This window comes from Felis catus, chromosome B2 (assembly GCF_018350175.1).
Source record: "Felis catus isolate Fca126 chromosome B2, F.catus_Fca126_mat1.0, whole genome shotgun sequence".
Taxonomy (NCBI): domain Eukaryota; kingdom Metazoa; phylum Chordata; class Mammalia; order Carnivora; family Felidae; genus Felis; species Felis catus.
Window position 1 is genome coordinate 107,242,755 of NC_058372.1, and position 22,912 is coordinate 107,265,666.

The 22,912-nt window shown below is 36.8% G+C and overlaps 1 protein-coding gene across 2 annotated transcripts in view; it reads right to left on the reverse strand.

Moving 5' to 3' along the window:
- The window catches only part of MAN1A1 (mannosidase alpha class 1A member 1), a 163,564-nt gene that overhangs the window by 57,463 nt on the left and 83,189 nt on the right, over positions 1-22,912 (reverse strand). For both annotated transcript variants that reach the window (XM_045057964.1, XM_023254299.2), the window contains exon 6: positions 12,109-12,203. In XM_045057964.1, the coding sequence (XP_044913899.1) occupies positions 12,109-12,203 (95 nt within the window). The remainder of the gene's footprint in view (positions 1-12,108; positions 12,204-22,912) is intronic.

Below are 22,912 nucleotides of genomic sequence, written 5' to 3' on the forward strand. Positions count from 1 at the left end.
AGATGGGGAGTGACCACGAAAATATTTTGCAACAAACAGATTTTATGATTATCTTGAAGCAAAGAATTTAATCAAGAGTTGACCTTTCAGAAAAAGAAAATGGTCTTTATTTGCTGATATTTACTGGGACATACTACCTGTCAGTAGTATGCTACCTATGAGATGATTTAAAGAAGCCAAGGAGGAGAAGGAGGAGGAGCAGGAGAAAGAGAAGGACTACAAGAAAAAGAAGAAGAAACAGAAAGAAAACAACACACTTATTCTACAACTTGAAAATAAAAGTAACAAGTTAACACGGATCAACTCTGAATTTGAAAAGAACTCTAAGGAAAGATTATTTTGAAATTGGACATTCCTGAAAATATTTCTGAAAGTGGCTCACCTCACAACTCATATTTGTATCAAATTTAAGAATGGAAGTTTCTATTCTGCTTTAAAATCTTCTAAAGGAAGAGTTCCAGAGGTTTTTGTTTCTTTTACTTTGCAAGAACAAAGGATGATATCAGGAAAGACTGATATTTCCTGGCACAATTACAAGAATATTCTTTGCATAACCAAAGGATGGGATTTAATGCAAACATCATGTTTTAGGAAAGTCAGCCAGTGCCACACTTCTCTCACCAATACAACTTTGCTACCTTTTCCTTCTGGACAGAGTTAAAACCAAATTTTGAAATAAGGAAAACAGAATGGGACCTTTGAAACACTCACTGTATCATAAGCCTTAAACTGAAATGAAAAATAAAATCACACTACACTGTCTAAAATGATCATTCATGTACTCCTTTTTAAAAAAATGTTTATTTATATTTGAGGCAGGGTACGCATGTGTGAGTGCGCCAGTGAGTGTGAGCAGGCGAGGGATAGACAGAGGGAGACAGGGAATCCCCAGCAGGTTTCAAGCTGTCAGTGTATAGCCTAATGGAGGTAGTGTGGTGAGGCTTAAACTCATGAATCCGTGAGATCACGACCTGAGCCAAAATCAAGAGTCGAATGCTTAACCGACTGAGCCACCCAGGTGCCCCAACACTCATTTCTTACTAAAACACTTTATTTCCTCATCTATTTCTTATCCTTTACAATTCTACTTTTTGAGTGTTTGCAAATGTATAGGACATATTAATACAGCGGTCCATATATACATAATTTACAAATAAGAGTACATGTTCTGGGTGAGTGCTCAAAAATATCTCATTGATAAGAGGGCAAAAAAGCTTAAAAACCATGGGCTTATGGTGCTGATATAATAGTGGGCTGCAAATTCCATCATGTGATTAGCTACATTAATTGCATGTAAACAAATGGTTAAAAGTGCTGCATTTATACGATGTTAACATGAATTTTTTCCTATTAAGTTCCGGAACCACTATTTTAATGCCTCACAATTAATGAAATCACCGCAATTTTAGTCCTTACTGCAATCCTTATTTTAGGTTATTACAATAATTTAAAAACAATCCTTCTTCAGCCATGTAGTTAAATTGGGTACTTGACTTCTCTTTGTTGTTCCAGATAATGACAATTACTATGAGGTCTCTACAATGCTTCCCTTGTTTGAGGAAGACCATGAGTTACAAACTGAACACGAGAGTCATGTTAGAATTACAAATGTGTGTATACCTATTATACACACACGCACGTATGCACACACTTCTTTACATGAAAGTCCATTCTTCTGTGCTAAGGTCTAACTTAAACACAGGTAGTATGGATGGGTGGTATGGATGTTTACCATGATGATTTCAGGATCCTGAAATTCCATAGTGATCCATACTTATGGATCTAAAAGACGCCTGACTTCTTGAATTTCTGCATTCTGTCATAAACATCATCTCAGGAAAACTGATACAATTTATTAATTCTACTTTAACAAATGAGAAAATCAAAGCTTGGAGAAAGAAGATATGTGATCATGTTATTTTTTAATAGAGTCATATTCAGTAAAATGCAGCATTTTAAACACATAGTTTGGTGCTCTTGGAGAAATATTTATATTTGTCATACTATTCTTAAATTAGTGGAAGCAGGACTTCTATTCCCGTTCTTTCTGATGCCATTTTCTTAAATGCAATCAGCAAAGTCATAGAAATTGGCACTGTCAGATATTAAAAAATTATGGCAAATCTGTAATTCATAATTCATTTATTTCCCAAAGTCCATTTGCAGAGTGCCAACTAGGTATAAAAAGGCACTATGCTGACAGCTCTTGGGGACTGAGATTAGGACAGGACATTCTATGGCTCTCCAAGGAGAGAGGGCACCAACCCCAAGGGCACAGGCATAGAAAACTAAAGATGGGAGAACCCAAGAGCGTGTAATCATTTTGTCCAAGGCATACAGAAGATCTCTTATAAAATCATATGCTTTAAGGGTTTAGCAAGCAGATTCACTGGCCTCTGCAATAAATGCAGTCATATTTAAAAAGGAAGTGACACAACACTACACTGTACTCACACACAGCTATTAGAAATGATATCCACCTTAAAATGGTTTATGTAACTTTTATTGTACTTCCAGGGGGTAGAATAGATTTACGCTTAAGTTTTGGAAAACTGCTCACTGACAGAACCATTAATGTAATTGCACTGGGTCTGTTTATTAATTTGTCACAATTAAGTCAATAAGAGCTTTACTAATGTCCTATTACTTGATTAGTTTTGAAAGTGATTATCTTAAGAACTCAACTTAATTGGAAGCCTCTCAATTTACAAGGTACATTAAACCCTCAGTAGCATCTTAAGATTATTCAACATATGCAGGTCAATTACCAGTAATCACTGTTTTGTACAAATGTTCCATAAAAACTATAGCATGACATGACAAAGAGGGAAAGTGAGACCTAATTAATAATGCTAAACTCCAACTGACATTTCCAGGATAAAAGGGCAATATGAGCCCTCATATAAGGTCTTCCTAAAACTAGGTCTGTCACTAAAAATCAAATAAAGAAATGCTAGCAACTCTCTACCTTACAGATGAAGATAATTTGTCATGATTGCTAAATCACCAAATTGCATTGCTTGTACTCATGCCCAGCTGCACATTAATTTCCAGATTAGTAAATTACAATTAATTCTTATTATTGCTCCATCACTTTTCTTTTTCTAGTTAATAAAAGAGACAGCAATCAATTCCTGTTCATCCCACTTTTTAGAACAGATCAACTACAACCACTACTGCATGAGCAGAAAACATGGAGTGGTTAATATACCCACTGAGAGTGTAAGACTTTTAAAAATTATTGGCTGTAGTATAAATATTTTATATTGACCTTCCAATTCCCAAAGATTCAATATAGTTAGTTGAATATTTACAATGATTAACAATAATAAGGGCTGAGAAATTGCTTTGATACCTAGGCTGATTTCCAAACATATAATCAAATGATTTCATAAACTTTTAAATTAAACTTTATTAATTAGATATTTGAAAGGTTTGCCCCACACTAAAAACATGAGCCTGGTCTTGAGATTAATCACAGGAAAATTGATTGCTGCTTCATTAAAAATCTGGGATAGCAGGCTCCTTGAAAAGATTATTCCACTGCTGACCTGTAAAGGCACTGTATGAATTATGTGTTCTGACTTGTTCCTAATTTAAGTCCTGTACACAGAATACATTTCCAATTGCCAAGTCTGATTTGCCACCAATTGTGTGAATACAGTGAACAAAGCTGAATCCCTAAAATACTAGTTCTGAGCATTTGAAAAACTTGAGATGAAAGCCACTTTGAGTTTGTTGCATTCAAATAACTATAATTGTCCTTAAAATTGTCCTGGGGAGTTAACTGCTTCAACAGTGGGATGCTGTGGGGGAAAGTAGTGGTCATATTTAACAATCCAGTTCCATGCATTTTGTACCAAGGATCTATCTGCCAAGAACTGAATAGTGAGGAAGGCCTCTTACCAGCCTTCCCACATACCACAAGCCATTTTTTAAGGGATTTAAGCAGCCCTCTTGGGGTAGATTGTCTCTCTATTGCCTACACATCACCTTTGATAAATTTTTGCACTTTAATTACTCATATGCTGTAATTTAGCTTTAAGTGTGGGCACTTCAGGAAATACAGGAAAAAAAAAACCCACACATTTTTTCAGCATCTAATCCATGGTTGAATAAAACATCAGCCAGTTTACTCCATTCACATGTCAACTTTCTGCCACTGCCCCACCGAAGCGCAGCAGAAGTGGTCTGTGGCAGACGGGAATTCATGAAGCAAGAGGGTGGGGTGGTGTAGAGAAGTAATGAGGACTGTTAGAGGCTGTGTGCAAAGACAGATATGGTCTGCTCCTTCCTTCAGGGAATAAAAGACACTGAAAACCTCATTTACCTGGGTATTAACTTCAATTATGGCCAGAGGAGTGGGAAGAAATGGAACAGTTCAGACACCATTAGGTTCTTGAAATTCTTACTGCCTCACAACGCATGACTAAGGAATAGCAAAGCATCCTTTATTCAGAATTTCTTGTCCCTTATGTCCCAATAAAAGAGGATATACACAAAGTACCTTTAAATTAAGTGTTGCTATCCTTATTTTCCACTTGCAATAAATAAATGCCTTTAGTTTGGTCAAGCTATGGAGTGCTTGGCACAGATATAGTGATCTGATGCTTGGCGAGAGAATTAAATGATCCAGAAGAAGCCTGGGTTTCCTCCTCCTCTTCTGATGGGAGGATGATCATAGCTTCTTGGGCTCTGGAATGCCCTCAGGTATAGGACCAGGTCACCAGCTGCTTAAAATAAAGTTGCTTTGCCTGAGCCATAGGAATGGCTTTTACACAAATGGCTCTCCTTTCTAGGTTACCCCGAAGTCCTTCATTGAAAATGTTTTTTTGTTCCCCTCTATGCTAAAATGGACCAACATTTGCTTTCTAGTCTTACTGAATTAAAAAAAAAATAATAGTGCAAGGGAAAAAACATGTAAACTTTTTTTGGGGGTAATTAATGTTTGGAATCAGTGCTTTCCAGAAGAGGCAATAAACTGCTTAGAATTAATTGAAAGAGTTGGGTAATTATTAACAAAATAAACTAGTCATAGAAACAGAATCCTCCCTCCCCTCTCCTCCGCCACTCCTCACCCCTCAAGGATGTTTGGAGTTGGGGGCTTCACTGAGCAGCTCTGAGATTTAAGAAACTAACTAGCTCTTATGGTTCATTTCTTATATTACGATGGTTCTCAAAGTATGGTCCTTGAGCATCAGCAGCATTGGTAGCATCAGCCTCTGCATCAACTGGATCTGGGTAGAAATGCAAATTATTGAGACTTACCAAAAACCTGTCCAGTCAGAAACTCTTAGGGGGCAGCCAACAATATTTGTTTTTCACAAACTCTCCAGGCAATTCTTATACACTCTAAAATTTGAGAACTACTATTCTATTAAAGCTGGGTATTTTCATACCAATTTTCTAATATTTCTATATTTCAAAAGTTAAACTGACCATCAATTGGGCAGGGAAATGTTTTCAAAGGTAATTGAGAAGAGAAATGAAGCTATTCTCAGCATATAAACACTAGACTTAATGCAGTGATTTTCAACCCCAGGTGAACATTGGAATAGCTGAGGAGATTTGAAAAATGCCAAGACCATACTCCAAGCCAAATGAAACAGATCTGGGGACAGGGAGGCAGCAAAAAATATGTATTTTTAAATGCCCTAGTTATTCTAAAGCACTGGAAAGGTTGAGAATCACTGACAGAAAGTAACCATAGCAGTCAGACCCTCAGTAGAAGTGAGAGAGACAGCCTAAGAACTAGGAAGGAGGGCTCTACAGACATTTACAGCAAGAGTGCACATACCTTCTTATGGACCAGGTTTATGCCATATTAATTAAACACTATCTAATATGTGGGACATGGGAAAAGACCATTGCCTTTTATTGCCTCACACACTTCTTAAATCTTATGGATGGAGCAGTTCTTATTTCTAGAGGAGACAATTCACCAATTAATACAATTTTAGAGAGGAAACTGAGATTGGAACCTATAGGCTAATTCCAAAATATTCTAAAAAATAACAAATATAAGGGGCGCCTGGGTGGCGCAGTCGGTTAAGCGTCCGACTTCAGCCAGGTCACGATCTCGCGGTCCGTGAGTTCGAGCCCCGCGTCGGGCTCTGGGCTGATGGCTCAGAGCCTGGAGCCTGTTTCCGATTCTGTGTCTCCCTCTCTCTCTGTCCCTCCCCCGTTCATGCTCTGTCTCTCTGTCCCAAAATAAATAAACGTTGAAAAAAAAACAAAAACAAATATTTGAGTATGGAACCAGCACAATCCTACATGTACTACATGGAGACATTCTCTCTATATTTCCAGCTGGTTCTACAAATACCATCTCTCTTCCTGACCTCAAAAATGAAACTTGAGAATGGGTTATAAGCACTGAGTAGCTTAAAAACTTAAAAACTGCTATAAAAGAAGTATCAAGACCAAATTAGTTTTAGTTATGTGCTATTTTCCATAATATAAAATACTATACACACCACATAATTTTATAATGAAAATTGAGAAGAACAAAAATTAATAATAATTTCAATTTACATTTATTTCACACCACTTCGAAATGATATTTTATAATTAAACCATTAGATTTCCACGAAAAACTTTATGAGGTCATCAGGATAAGTAAAATTACTATTATTATTTTACTTTATGAGAAGGTAACTCAGTTTAGTGACTTATCCAAGGCCAAGAGCTATACTGACAATGTTCATAAACAGCAGCTTTAACTATGGTACTGATATTCTAATGTCTGACATTGATAACTTTGTGCATGTCAGTATGAAAACCTTAAAATATAGTTATTATTAAAACATTCAATCAGGAAAAATAAAAACAGAGTAGGTTAGCTTAAGATGTTTGGAAAAAGTGGAACTTCCTTCTTTTCTAGGGTTGCTTGAACTTTGAATTTTTAGCAGATCCACAAAATATATAAATAAAAGATAAAGATAAGACACAACACTGATTTTACACTCAGGTTGTATCACTGCTACAGAACCTTTTTCAGCATTTTGCATCAGAATATTAGAGAATCATTAAATAAGTCTGATCTGTTCATGTTCAAAAAATTTGTTTCTTGATTTTTAAAATATTATTCTTGTGACTTAAAGTCTAAGATTGTATTTGCTTCATCTTAAAATTTAATAAGTTTAATAATATGAACATTTATATTTCAACTCTCAAATAAAACACAGGGAGATATATGGAAAATATTTTTAAAAATATTTAGCTTAATTAGATGGTCTTTCATAGTTTGTGTCTACTGAAAGCAGCTACAATAATACTTAAGCATTTACACCCCAAAGTAAAACCCAATAAGGGGGCTACTGCCTTTTGTTACTATAGTACATGCTTCACACAGGATAATCTTTCACTATTAGAAAACCTTAAGCTATGTAGTATTCTTAATTAAGGCCCCATTTCAGTTAAAGTAAAGCAATTTGCAATTTAATTATAATAATAATACAAATTGCAACGTAACTAATGATACAATATGCTGTTGTGTTGCATAATTAGAGCAGTCAGTAAATAAGGTTTTACAAAGCAGGAAATAAGAATAGGTGAAGGAGTTGTGCTCATTCATCACCTTGCTGACTAACGAGAGCTGGAACGGAGATCAGTCACTTCCCAGCACATCCCTTGATATGCGCCACAAAAGCACACGCTATAGACAGTTCCACTAACCTAATATAACCACCAGGCAAGTGTCAGTTTGGAAAAATCCACAAAGAGAAACAAGTGATAAAATAGTATATAGCTAAAACTAACTCATTTATCAAGAAAGACAGAATAATTATTAGGAATGCCCAGATTGTAGGCCCTGTGATAGAAATGAGTAATGGGAACATTAACTATATTATTTTAAATTAAGAACACACTGGAGAAAACTCCAAATGTAGTAAGTTTACTCTATCTAGGCTTGAATTACACCTAGAAATATGGAAACAGTGAAATGCTTGATTTTACAAACCACAGAGGTGATTTTTCTTCTGTAGGGTGGAGAAAAAGAATGCAGAGGGCCTCCTGTTCACAGTAATAAGATCAGACATCAAATTTTGACATTTGCACATTAGAGAAATTGAGTTCTACCAAAAATCTAATCTACTAAAAAGGCCATGCTTTCCTTTTAGCAGAGGTGTTATAGAATACACACATCTTCATTCTGCTATTGTATTGGTGAAGCTGGTATGTTAGTGGAATCAGGTCCTGTGTATGACACCCAGGTATCTGTTCAAATTACCGCTTGCTATTAAATCACAATTCTGATTAACTTACAAGATAATACAGCAGCTCTTGAATTAAGAATTATTACAGATGTAGAAAAAGAGATAATTATATATCTATTTTTTCTGAACAGATTTTTGGGACAGAATTCCTAATGTGGAACATGAGTAAATTATTTAGATTCTCTGCTATTCTCAGTTTGCACAAATGCTGAAAACCAATTTGGCTTATTGGTGTTTTGGCTCCAAATGCATAAACCTCCTCAATTCAAACTACTGCTTGCTTTAAATTCAACTCGGTGAGTACTTATTATCTCTCCTTGGCACAGACCAGTTTACATTCATCGGTTACTTGAGTGAGTGTATAATATAGTAACATATAAAAAATATATTCTGCTTTACCAACCAGGCCGTGAATACCCTGAGGGAAAGATCATGTCGGTTGTCTTTTTAAATAAAGTGAAGAGAAACAGAAAATCTTCCCAGGACCCAGTACAGAAACTTTATCACAGCAGGGACTAAAATAAATGCTTATTTCTTACAACAGAAAGGTAAAGAAACCAATTATCTTCAGGCAATAATCTGAATACTAGAGGGATGTGAATAGATAACACCAATAAGTTCACATTTTTTGTTAGCATATAGGTGTTGGCAAAGAGCAGCATCCCTATTTTTAAAATTGAGAAGCAAGAGAACTATGATATTACAGACAGAATATTCTATACCTCTCCCATCGTAATTATTGCCAAAATTTTCAAAGCCAGTCAACAGTGAGTATGTAGCTACTGTATTCTAAAAAGCACCCTCAAGCACTTTTTTTCTTGTGGGAATCATTCCACAGACACTCCCTTATTCTGAGAAGATAATTAAGAAAATATGTTTTTGCCAGACATATTTTTCCCCTCTCCTTTGAAAATTTTACTGGTGACAGCCGTCAAAAAACTAGAAAAGAAGCTCCATGCCAGCTGTCCCTTATCCTCTGGCACATACTGTAAAAATACAGATACTCAGAGGAAACAGCACATATACACAGGCTGACATGAACAGCACATCCTGAAAGGCACTTATTACAGATAAATATGAAACTCTGGCTTCTTTTCCTAGAGGATATTCTTTAAGGTAATAAACAAGCCTCACAGCTGGACGGAGAGTGAATTCTATGAGTATACTTGACTACGCAAAGGGATATGAGGAATTTCAGTGGATTGATATCACTATTAATTCTGCCATGGCTTATTTTGTGAATTTGGGCAAGTCAGTGCTATTTAGTAAATGGGATTGAGAATGGAAAAAAATGTATAATAAAAAATTTCATACAAATTGCCCAGGAAGAAATTAAAAGTGTTCCCATCAGCTCTTGAGTGGTCACCTAATTTCCTCTAGTTTTACGGGAAAACATTAGAGAATACAATAAAATGACACATTAGTTTTTAACATATATAATTTTCCTGTAATCTTTGAAATTAAAAAATTCTAATGTAAAATACTATACATTCAAAATAAGGTTTTATAAAAAACTCCATGCCCCAGTTGATGAATTTTCAAGAGGTATAGACAACAGAGGATAATAGAGGATTCCTCAGTACTTTTTTAGAAGTATTCCTTTGTGTACTGAAAACTACCTCCACTATACACGAAGGATAGTTTTAACTAAGGAAAAAGCCTCTTGGCTGTTGGAAGCAAACACTAAGTAAAATTAAATATGCTTGAAAAGAATCTAATTTCTTATGCTTATTTTGAGAGAGGCTAGAACTAACTGAATGATACATGCACCTTACAATAATTGACTGAACTTGGGCAATGATGGAGGTGCACACCTCTCTCTGCTAGTTTCAGCAGGGCCTTATTTAATTACCTTCCAGGAAACAATGCAAATTAGTTCTGCAGAATCTTAGAGTAGAAGTTGGAGAGATCATTCACGTCGGTATTTTAAACTTAGGGTTCTTAGGTTCTAGGTGGGCTCCGATGGTGCTGTTAGCTTTTGGAAATTGTGTAAAAATATGTGTAGTCAGGAATGTGCATTTTATGAGGAGAGGGCCATGTTCCATCAGAATTTCCAAATGGCCTATAAACCTGAAAAGGTGCACGAAGCAACTACTGAAGTGGCCTAACTTCCAGTTTACAAATAATCCTGGGGAGCTGAAATGATTGCTCGAAAGACGCTCAGAGTGGCTGTAAAATACCTGGAACCACGTCTCCTGATAACCACTTAACTCAGTGTATTATTATGCTTATATCATTTTTTTCTCAGAGGGTAAGTAGGAAAAAAAAAAGTGTTAAATGTGCAAAGTGTTTTCATAACCAGGTCTTATTTCAGGTGGCAGAGTCGTTTCTAGGTCAGAGTATTTTCTATAAATACAAAGTCCAAAGATATAGAAGCCTATTATAGGTGATCTACATGAGCCAAATAAAAAACTCACGGACCTCCAAACAAACACCATACTGCCTCCAGGCCAAGCACACACCCACTCTTGCTTTGAGTCCCTGCAGTGTATGCTATGACCTTCAAGGTGGCAGAGAGAGCTGTCGGACCTCTAAAGGGAAAAGCGGATCCTGAGACATCACATCATACAATAGAGAACTCAAGTTAACATGGCCTACTTTGGTGGACTCTCCCTCTCCCTGCCTTAGTGACTTAACATCCCTGCCTCAAACACACACACACACACACACACACACACACACACACACACACACACACACAATTATAAACAGGTACAGTGTGATGTCAGGTATCGATATATAACATACAAATGAAAACAAAGCATCACATTTAACTGATTTATTAACCAAATAATTAATTTCACTGACTATTTAAGATTAATTTCAGGAAAGAAAGTCACTAAAATAAGTAATTTAGAATAAATGCGCATTAATCCTGCCAAATCACCCTGCACATCCTCTTGGCATTTCTAAAAACAAGAAAACTTTTTAATGTATTGATGTGTGTATAAATGTCTAAGTACATATTCTATCTCTACCATTTATATACAATATGATGTTAGGCAAATTACTTAATTTCTCTGCGGTGCAAGTCCCACTAGTAAAATGGAGATAACAATGGTATTGACCTTTTTGGGTCACTGTGGGATTGAATATGGTGTTACACGCAAAGACCCTAGAACAAAGCTTGACATTTTATGATAATAAAATAGCTATCATCATCACCACCACCACCACCACCACAAGGAGGTACGTATGTAACTAATTACTTATGGGGGAGAAGGGGTTAAGAAGGCAGCTTAAGATAAGACTGTTTATTGGCAAACTATTCAACTATCATAAAAATTCAAACTACTCCCTGGGAAAATACCAGAAAGTCTGTTTAGCCCAGGTTTTCTTGGAGCCAAATTCCCATGGACTTGGCATAACAAGATTCTTCACCCAAATGGGATGAGAAGGTTGGGCTGATCTGGGTCAGTGGAGCAGTTCCATTCCCTCCTTACAACTGTGGGCAGGCCAGCCCCAAGTGCTCCCCACCTGTCACACCAGTTCCTTACATGGGAGATCTGATTGGTCCAAGGTTCTGGCTCTGCAGTATCTCTGCCAGCAGCCTAATTGAAGTAAGTGCTCTTAGGACTTGGATTCTTTGGAAGTGAAATGCTTTGACAATGATTTTAAAGATAATGGGATGTTCTTGGTATCTACAGGGAGACAATATTCAACATCACCATGAATAGTTAAAACCTCAAATCACGTTTGGCTTGGGGTCACACCATCCCATGATAGGGACCCATCTAAGGCTTGGAAAACTGCTAGCTTCCAACACTAGGACAGATGCCAAGACTCCCAGTGGTATCAGTCACTGACATCATACAAGAAATTATCCATCCAGTTAAACCACAATTGAATATTCCAACTTAAAATAGGTTGTGAAAATGAAGAATTTTACCTTTTTATATTCAGCAATGCCCAAGGTATTCCAGAGGGAGTATGAAACGCAGGTAGCAATTTTACCCCAAGTTCCACTGCTTTCTTTCGAAATATCTGAAAAGTTAAACAGTTACGTAAGCTACTATTGTAAGCAAAACAAAAAAGTGTTATATTATCGTCTCACATTTAGTACTTTCTACTTTAAAATTTTCTTTATATGAAAAAATAAGTTTCTCAAATTAATAGAATTACCTAGTAAAGCAAGAATGGTCCAGGGGCCACCGTGCTGTGGGGAATCTATTACTAATCTTGGTTGCACATTAGCATCATGTTGGGAGATCTGAATAATATGGATGTCTGGATCGCACTCTCAAGATTCTAAATTCTATGGTTTGAGGCTCCCGGAACACAATTTTTTTTAAGCACCACAGGTGACATCAGATGATTCCAACATGCAAACCAGAGGCAGAACCAGGGCTGCTGGAGGGTAAGTCCTGGACTGAAAATCGGGAGATCTGGTCCTGTCCCATCTTTACTGATTCAGTAGAGCACAGAGAAAGGAGAAGTTTTAAAAACATATTATTACAAGTAACCTATATGTCCTCTCAGTTCTTTGCAGTTTTAACTTCCTCTGATGTTAAGTGTAGGTGAAATGGAAGACACAAAGTTAAATTAGGTACAAGTTATGCCCAGAATTTATAAGGAATATGATATATGCACATAAATATCTAGAACACAGATAGAACGACAACTGGAGATAAAATCATCTGGGAGTTCAGATGCACTCTGTAATGCTCTATGGTGAAGACAGCATTTAGATGAGGGCTGTACTCAGCATGTAATGGGACTAGGAATACTAGAAATTAAGGCAGGAAGTGGAAGCGGTATCCCTGGGGGCCATCAGTGTAATAAACACAGACACAGGCAAGTGGGGACCTGTAGCAGAAATGGAATAGGTCAGCTTGCCTAACCAAAAAAGAGGGAATACTGGTAAACAAGGTCAGACATATACAACATGGGCCCAAACTGTGGAGTGTCATAAACGTAAGTCTAAGAATTCTATTCTGTTAAAATGGGAAAATATCAAAAGTTTTTAAGCAGCCAGTTCACTTGAGCACATTGTGCCTTAGGAAGGGTAATGAGATGACATCCATTCAGTCTCACTGAAGGAAGGCATGCTACAGCTTTCCCTGTGACAGTTGAAGCAGCAAGCAGGTGCCTCGCCCCTTCTCCTTCCTATACTGTATAGGACTGAGCATGGTGGGATGGGAACTTAACTATTTCCCTTTGCCTCTTGCTCAAACAACGGAGATGTGAGAAAGGCTGGGGAAACCCTGAAAAGCATGGAAAAAATGGAAACAAAGTCCTCTCCCAGACAGTGGAAAAGCATTCTTTAAACCCCCTGTCAAAGAGGTCTTGTGTAGCATCTCCAGAGGGAATGGTTCCAGTCCATAATTCCTGCTGTAAGTCCTGAGCCCCCCCACAGAGAAATCCTGGCATACACTTGGGCTCCCAGAATGAATATACTCCAGTAATACCAATGTTGATGCTATTTTGAAAACCCTACTCTTTTGCAGACTCTCATTTAGAAATGAAAATTAAGGAAGTAATGAGTTTTACTATAAAGTTTTGGTTGACAGTTTAGATAAACTAACATTCCTGGTATAGAAATGAGAACACAGACATTTGTAATACATAGAAAGCACTAGAAAACAGAGGGGTTTTTTTCCCCCACAAATTACTATAACTCTCTTTAAAGTGGACAATTTCCCATTTCAATCACTAACAGTATATCGAAGGAGAGGAGAAAAAAAAAAAAAACAACAGACCCAAAGATATATTCTTCTCTTTCTCTGCCTTACTCTATAGAATTCTACATTCTTTTCTGCTGAAAGGGATTATCCAATCATCGCCCAGCCATCTGTTGACTTCCTAGTTTCACTTTTTAAACTGTTAGTTAATTAACTCCTTTTTCAAGAAACTTACATAAGATGGAAGTCAAACGATGCAATTAAAATACCATCGTGGATATTATAACCATATGGCGTGGGAGGTTAAGGATGCAGGCTTTGAAAACACAATGCCTATACTTGAATATTAGTTTCAACTTCTTCAAATTGGGTATTCTTGGACAAATTGCTTAATCCGTCTATGCTAAGCTTCCACATCTATAAAGTGGGGATAACAATAGTATTTACTGGTGTGCCTGGGTGATTCAGTCAGTTAAACATCCAACTCTTGATTTCATCTCTGGTCATGATCTCACAGTCTTGAGATCAAGCCCTGCATCAAGCCCTGCTTTGGGCTACACGCTGAGCATGGAGCCTCTTTAGGATTCTTTGTCTCCCTTTTCTTCTGCCTCACCCCCCCCTCAAAAAAAAAAGCCCACAGTTGCATTTACTATTTTAAAGATTGTGGAAAGAAATGACTGTTTCTATATTGAAGGATCTTAGGACACGCAGAAATCACATTAAAAGGTTAGCTGTATCATTATGGTGATAGTGATAATGGTATTTCCCTAAGAACTTTCCCTAGAAGGAAATGCTTAAAATTCTTTCTTGTCTTGGCTTTTATCCCACTGCTGTTTTGGTACCTTCTCCTCAGGTTGTGTGTGTGTGTGCTATGACCCCATTACACATACTCTTATTATCAGCATTCATTCTCAAGAGCTAAGCCCTCAGTTCTCATCACCTGTTTGCATTTTCTAATTCAACCTTCCATGTCAGCTCTAGTGCTATACTTCTACTTGTGTACTCACATCACAATTTGGGTATCTTGTTGTCTTCTGAAACAACATGTCCAAGATGAAATAATCACTTAATATTCCAGGCAAACTTCCCCAGTTCCATCACTGACACTGTTCAACCAGTCCGTGGGTCCCAAGAGAGGAAGCATTTTGACTATTGACTTATCACTCTTTAGTCATCAAATGTCAATGTTCATTTCCCCGAAATGTCTCATATCCAATTCATTCCCTTTCTGTGATATGAGCATAGTCCTCATTTTCATCACCAGGTACAATGAAATGGCATGATAAAAAAAAAGAAGGCCCTCTTGGGGTGCCTGGGTGACTCAGTCAGTTAGGTGTCTAAATTTGGCTCAGGTCATGATCTTGTGGTTTGTAAGTTTGAGTCCTGCATCAGGTTCTGTGCTAACAGTTCAGAGCCTAGAGCCTACTTCAGATTCTGTGTCTCCCTCTCTCTATGCCCCTCAGTGAGCGCGCTCCCTCCGTCTCTCTCTCTCAAAAATAAACATTAAAAAAAAAAAAAGGAAGTCTCCCATTCTCCAGGATTTCCCTTCCTGTTTCCATTAGTCTGCATCTGTATTACCAAATCTTTTTACTATACGACTTTCTTCTTCAAGAAACAATAATGATTCCCTCTTGTCTAAAACATCAGGTTAAAACTGATCTGCTGACTTTTCAATGACCTCTATGAATGAGACCAATTTATTGTCTTCCTTCTCTCTAAGACCACTCTGGCTCCAGCTTGAGTCTTCACGGTCTTGGTCACTCATTCAAGGTCCATCCACTTTAGTATCTTTTTTTTTTTCTTAAGTGATTTTCCTCCCAACTTTACTGAGATACAATTGGCATGTAAAATTGTATATACCATGATGATCTGATGCATGCATACACTGTGAAATGATTACTACAATAAGCTTAGTTAACATCTCTATATTTTTGCATAATTCCTTTTTTTTGGGGGGGGGGGGTGGTGCAGCCTTTGTATACTTATTTGTAGAGTCTCTCACCTTGAAACACCCTTTTCTGCCTCCTGGTGACCAACCCAAATTCACCCATTGCTCAAGGCCCAGTCTAAATCCCAACTCCAGACCAAGATCTTTGCCTTATGTGAATTCCTACACTGACAACTGGCATCACATAATGTAGCATTTGATTACAGAAATCAAGATATAGATCTCTAATGCTTTCTTGTGTGACTCTCTTATACCCCCAAGTAACTTTCTTTTCTTTCTACAAGTAGAGAAAAACACCTCCATTTCTCCTCACTGCCTATTATACATATCCAACTCAGATTAAGTCATTTTGTGTTTATTTAAGATTTTTAAATGTTTATTTTTGAGAGAGAGAGAGAGAGAGAGAGAGAGAGCATGAGTAGGAGAGGGGCAGAGAAACAGAGAGGGAGATGAAACCAAACCAGGCTCCAGGCTCTGAGCTGCCAGCACAGAGCCCAACATAGAGCTCACACCCATGAACCCTGAGATCATGACCTGAGCCGAAGTCCGATGCTTAATCAACTGAGCCACCCAGGTGCCCCAGGTCATTTTGTGTTTAAATTTATTGATATCACCACAATATTCCTATGAGTAGTGGGTGGGAGAATATTTGTATTCTCAGTTAACAGAGAGAAAATCGCAACCCTGTGTCTTGAGATTCCCTAGTCCACCTTTGCTGGCTCCCTAGCTCTCTGCATGCCTAGTTCATGCTTAGCTTTAGGAATCCACTTTCATGACCCTTTTGGAGGTCTTTCTTAACAACACCATGTAAAGTTAGCCATTCCATTTACTGTTCATCATATCATCTTGTTTATTTCTGTTCCACCATTTATCACGTCCCTAATTAATGTATTGTTTATTGTTTGACAATCCCAGCAGGCATAAGCTTCACAAGGGCATGGACTGTTTTCTTTGTTGAGGTATACATACACCTAGTATCCTATAATGTAGCTGGTACTCAGTAAATGTTCATTTAATAAATGAATTAATCCAATATTAATAAATATACCTTGGGCTCTGTAATCAGAAACCATTGATATTCTAGTGTTTGTGAAGTGCTCTATCCTATTCTACTAGTTTCTGTTGTTGGAAAATAATGAATTATGTCAAATATTGTGGAGTCTCAACCCTTGGGCACAATTACAAAATAGTTTTGGGTAAAAACATTAATTAACATATTCATGCTTTAAATGAAATCATATATGAGCCTGAGTCAATTCTAATTCTTAATGTTTGATTTGTTATCTCCTCCTGAGATATTAAGACAAGTTACTTGGAGGAGGAATCCAGATTCTCAAAGATAATGTCTTTCTCCTTAAAATAGTGACTATGCAATAAAATTTGAAACTAGTTTGTTAAGTTAATGCTGTTATAAGAATGAAGGAAAAATGTCACAAATCATTCTAAAGAACAGTTAAGTTTTAACTAGCACATGCTGGACAATGTGCTGAAAGGCAAATGATCACAAAGAGCACACTTAAATGGTGCTTCTGTGCTCTTTCAAATGGGGCAAGCAGGATGAAGGTCGCACTGGACCAGCCAGCACTTGCATCCTAGGACTGGCTCTACCATGACTTCAAGAGGCGCCTGGGTGCATCACTTAACTTTTCTGGTTCTTGGTTTCCCCAGTTAAATGGGCTTATAGAAAAGCAAGTACTCTAAAGTCATAAAGCTAGTACTAAAATGGGACTCGCAAAAAAGCAAACCTATTATCATTTTTATAAAGATAGGAAGTGTTAATTTGCCATCAAATTCTTAGTCAACCTTGGTTTCCAGGATTTACTGGTACTTATGTTTGGTAGGGAGGATTTTATAAAGATAGCAAAAAGAAAAATGACAGTTAATAAAATGCAATCCATGCTGATAATAGAAGATATTTTCTTTTTTTTTAAATGACCATTAAAATCAAATAGTTTTTGTACAACATGTACCAATCAATTTGAGATGGGCAGACACTTACGACCCACAAGGAAACTTCAAAAAGATCCTGCATCATAGAGATTCTGGTGATATCCATAGCAAAAAATTAAAACTAATGTAATCTGCTGAAAGAAGGGTAGTAAAATATGATGAAATAGCTTCTAAAATAATCTTTCAAGCATGTATCTAACAAATAGGTTTAAATAAAAACTTTTATGGTCTCAAGTTAAGAATTTCAAAATAACTGCACCAAACCTGTATCTTTTCATTACTTTTAAGGAACATCATCATAGTCTTACTGCTGTTTTTGATCAGTGTTTTAAAAACTTCAGACTGTAGAATGTATCAAATAAAAACATTTATCTTTTTACTTTTCCCTTACAGATAGGATTAGACAAGGCTGTAAACAAGATGTATGGCTTTTTTTGCCTTTCTAGTTTGCAGATCCCCGAAGAACTGTACAGGAATATTTACACGCCAGAGCAAAGAGTAAGGAAAGAGGAAATGAATAAGAACAGGAGGCTCTGGCACTGGAAAGAACCAGTTTCAGTTCAGACATGCTTCAGTTTGAAGTGCGCAATCAATATCAAAGCCTTTCTTCAAATGCTTAACGCTGAGCTGAAAACTTCACTGTTAAAAGATCAAACACTAATTCCCCATTAGTATAAGCAGTGTTTACCTATTACTCATTTTTGCTACATAAAGCTTTCAGCACAAGATGCCATAGATATGATAAATATCTTTGGCTGAAAACAACTAAAATAACCTATATATCGTTAGCTGAGTTGATTAACACACATGACACGGTCAAATTTAATCATTCAACCAATAAGTAGTTATTGAGCTACTGTGGCTTTATAATTTAGAGTAGAATTGCTAAAGGTTTAAGTATTTAAATAAAGATATATAAAAATAGTTAATCCAGAAGAAATTTAGAGCTGGAAGGGATGTCAGAGGTCATCTAGTTCTATAATCTTAGTGTACAGATGAAACTGATGCTCAGAGAGGCCCTACTCCCCCAATTAAATGATCTGATGTGGGACAGTTCAATAGTAGCTGTGGTCAAGTGAATGCCAGCTTCATTCTACCCCAGATACAAGTAATTCTTCTGACTCACAGAAACTCCCCTGTGAGTTCTATGTATGTATGTGTGCACACATCTTACACTGCCTTTTTCAAATTTTGCATTCTCTCTGTAATTCATTAAACCCCAAAACTGACATTTTTCTAAATAAGAACTATTTGTTGTATTTGTCAAGTTGCATTATGAACTTCATTTTTTATGAATTTATAAATTTGATTAGATGAATTCTTTTGTCAATTGTTTTGTTTTTCTTCTCTATGATTCAGTATAATTCGATTTTTAGTCTTTAGGCAATTAGATGAAGCAAGTGTCCTTCCTTTCCCTGCAAAAGTAAAGCACTAAGATCCCCCTGAACTTGATTATTTGGAATAAAAAGAATATGCATGTTAATCTGCCAGTAACCATGAGTCATAACCAAGAGTCAATGTAACTGTGCCTTAGACTATTTTTTTCCAATGTATGAAAACCACAAAGTTTAAGTGAAAGGAAAAAACTTCTGATAGGTATAATTTTAAAATCTGGATATAGAATACCCTAGAGAATAGGCATTTTTGACTTAGCTAGCTTTTTAAAAATATTTCTCATGAAAAAATTAACAGTGAAAAGTTTTTTTTAAAGTTTGCTTTTATAGTATCTCCTAGTCAAAACGAATAAATGTTGATAAATGAATTAATAAAATTGCATCTTGGTACTGATTCTTCCTTGAGGGTTCCAATTCTATTCCCTAGCTTCTTAGTTTTTTTCCTGGGGGCTCTAATTTCATTCCCTAGCTCCTGAACAGGGAAGATCTTATAAAATTAAGCGAGCAGGATGAAAAATGGGGAGAAATACTAGATAGAATTTCAGGCTGTTTAGGGTCAACATCACCAGTATCCATGTGGGCAGAAACCATGGCCATCTCCTCCTGGAACTGGTCCTACGATTTCCCTGAGCATAAATAAGCCAGAGTCAAGGTGGCCTAGTAATAGGTACACCGAACAGGCGGTCAAGTGACCTGGGTTCTAGTTCAGGGTCTGCTACTTTTCAGTTCTATCACAATGAAGATGGCCTTCATTTTCATCTAGTGCCTTCATGAAGGGCACTAGACAAGACACTTTCTGAGTACTTTTCTGCTCTATACGATCTGGTTTTAAGACTTAGGAAGCACTTACTGCATGTTTCTCAATGTGATAAGGACTATAAGAGAGATCCATGAGAAAACAAAGATCCCTGATCTCAAGGAGCTTACAACCAGGAAGGCAAGTCAGGCATATAGAACTATATAAACATAAAATATACACCATAAAACAATAGCAGCACATAAATAGAGACTAAATTGTGCAATATAGGCTGTAACTATGGGAATAAAACAAAGAAAGAGATTGAGTTAGGTCCTGGGGGTGAGGTAAGATTGGACAGGTGGCACTTATGTGGGTGTAGGTGGGTGTTTATTTGGGGGTAGGTATGTATCTGTTTGTGCACACTCTGCATTAATGTGGTGGAGGACAGGAGATCAAACAGAAGGGGAGAGGAAGGAGCCGGACAGAGAGCAGAGTAGAGAGGTAGATTTATAGGGCCCAAATGAAATAAGACAAGTTCATTAACCTTCAATATCAGGGAGAGAAGTTAAAGGGTTGGTTAAAAGAGCATATCATGGGTCAAGCAAGTCCCAACACTTACCACCTTAGTGCCTCCCATTCACAACAAATGTAGGAATTTCTGAATCAGGACTCTGAGGAATGGGGCAGGAGAAAGGCAAGAGTTCTCATTGGTTATGCAACTTTTCTTAGTTGTAAGGGGCAAAGGTACATAAATGACAATGCCAAGAAATATTACAATGGTTTTGTGATAGAGAAAAGATCCTGAGAAATAATTAGGGTCCTTTAAAAAACTTTCTCAAGGGGAAAGTATGTGTTTATTGTAGAGATAAATGGGGCAGTGCGGGGTTTAGAGAAGGTAAATAGTATGATGACAGAAAGCTATGTGTCCCTCTTCTAACATACATTTAATATGGAAGTTCTAACATATATCCAAAATGCACAAAAAAGTGAACAGAACCAATGGTTATGTAGCTCTTGCACTGAGAATTATCCTTAGGTGTACCATACACTGTGTTACCTTAGATGTTCTAAAAAACACTGGCCAAAAGAACAATAAATAACAGCATAGTAGTCCAAGCCATTATACAGTGCTCAGAGATGGGCTGTTGAGCTGCTCATTCTGTCTCAATTTTGGTCAAAAACATGGGCAATTCACCAACATGAGGTTTGAAAAATATGCAGTATATTGCTAACGATACTTAATATTACTTAAGTATGCCAGATAGTGCCTGAACACACATTTCACATCAAAAAGAAAACACCTTTTTAAGGAGAACATAGTCCCTGCTAAAGAGACAGGAAATTATGAAACTCTGTACCCTATCTATGATTTCTAATAGAATTTGTGGAATCCACCACATAAAGCTTGTTAATATGTGCTATCACAGTGTTAAAACAGGGACTGTTCTGTTTATTATTACATTTACAGGTAAATATCACAAATCATTTGAAATACACAGAATCCAGGCTTGGAGACCTTTGTCCAATAGAAAGATAAGAATAAAATGACAGCATCATCTATCCAAGTATATTATGATTCCTTGGCATTTTTGAGTTTTAAGACATTCTATGCTAGGGATTTTTCCAGATGCCGAACCTCATCTCTAAAGCACATCAAAATACCTGTAGTTTAACCTTGTTATTCGTATTGGTTTTAGAAACATGTTTATCTGTTCTTTCGATCTAGTGAAATGTACAGCTATCCCATCTTGCTGACTCAGCATCTGTATCACATGCAGACACTGGCTTGGGACTAAGAGATCTAGCTCCTTGCCATCTGCTAATGGAGCTGTAAGATCTTGAGCACTCACTTAACCCCCTCTGTGCCTCAGTTTTTAAATATGTGAACAGGGAATCATTTTCCCCACAAGATGATTAAATGTTATTAAATGTCCATGTGCTTTGTAAAGAGCCATAATAGTTACCATCCTCATTGTTCTTTGCTATAAGATCACGGTTCCCTCAGGAATAATTGGAGGATATTAGGCTTTTTGTCCATACACCAAATGGTCCAAAAACTGCTGAGCTTTTATGTCTGTTTTCTGTAGTTGTAATGTTTCTTTTGGTTATTAGCTATCAGTTCAATATAGTGAAGATTTCTCACTGTTGTAGTATATTTGCTCTCCTTCTAAATTGCTGACTAATTTTGTAAACAGTCGTCTGTACCAGAGCTTGAGGATGTCAAATGTCTCTTGCATGTTTGTCTTCTGTTGAAGGGCATGAGCTTCAGGAAATGTGCCCTAATTTTGTGTCAGGTGACTGAATATGAACTATTAACTCTACATGAATGAAACAGCAGTGAATTAGTATGGTATTTAGCAATAGTAGCTTGCAAATTTGCAAAGTCAACTAAATACCTACATCTACACAGGTTCTGTTTGCTTTTTCTAAAAAAATGCAAAATGTAAGCGACTCCTTTTTCAGTCTAAGCAAATGTAAACCCATCTGATTCTACATCTAATCCCATTAATTTGGTGGTTTTGATTTCTGCATAACCCTCTTTTATCAGATGAAGGACACCTCTAAATTGCCCCTGGGCACAGAGTTCATAATTAACCAAGTCAACTGATGGATGAACATTTTAAGTTATCAAATGGTGATGTTGCTGGACAAAAAAAATTGGCGCAGTGCTATTTTTCTTTTATGTTTATGCCTCCCTCAGCAAGTTGATTAACCTCCCTTAGCCTCAGCTGCCTCATCTACAAAACGGACAACTATACCTTTGCACCTGAGAACTCACAAGTTCCTTCTCATCCCCCATTCTTTTTACCTAACACCAAAAGTAAATTTTTAATTTTTCCTATCTTACAATGAATATATTCTCATTATTGAAAAATCACAAAATTATACAGACAAAAAAATAGGGTCCCGTTAATCCTATCCATCTAGATACAAACTATTGTTAACATCTTAAGTGCCTATTCTTCTAAATGGTATTGATTGCATTTTTTTTTTATTGAAAAATGGCAGTCTTCCATATGTAATGTTTTGAAGCCATCCCC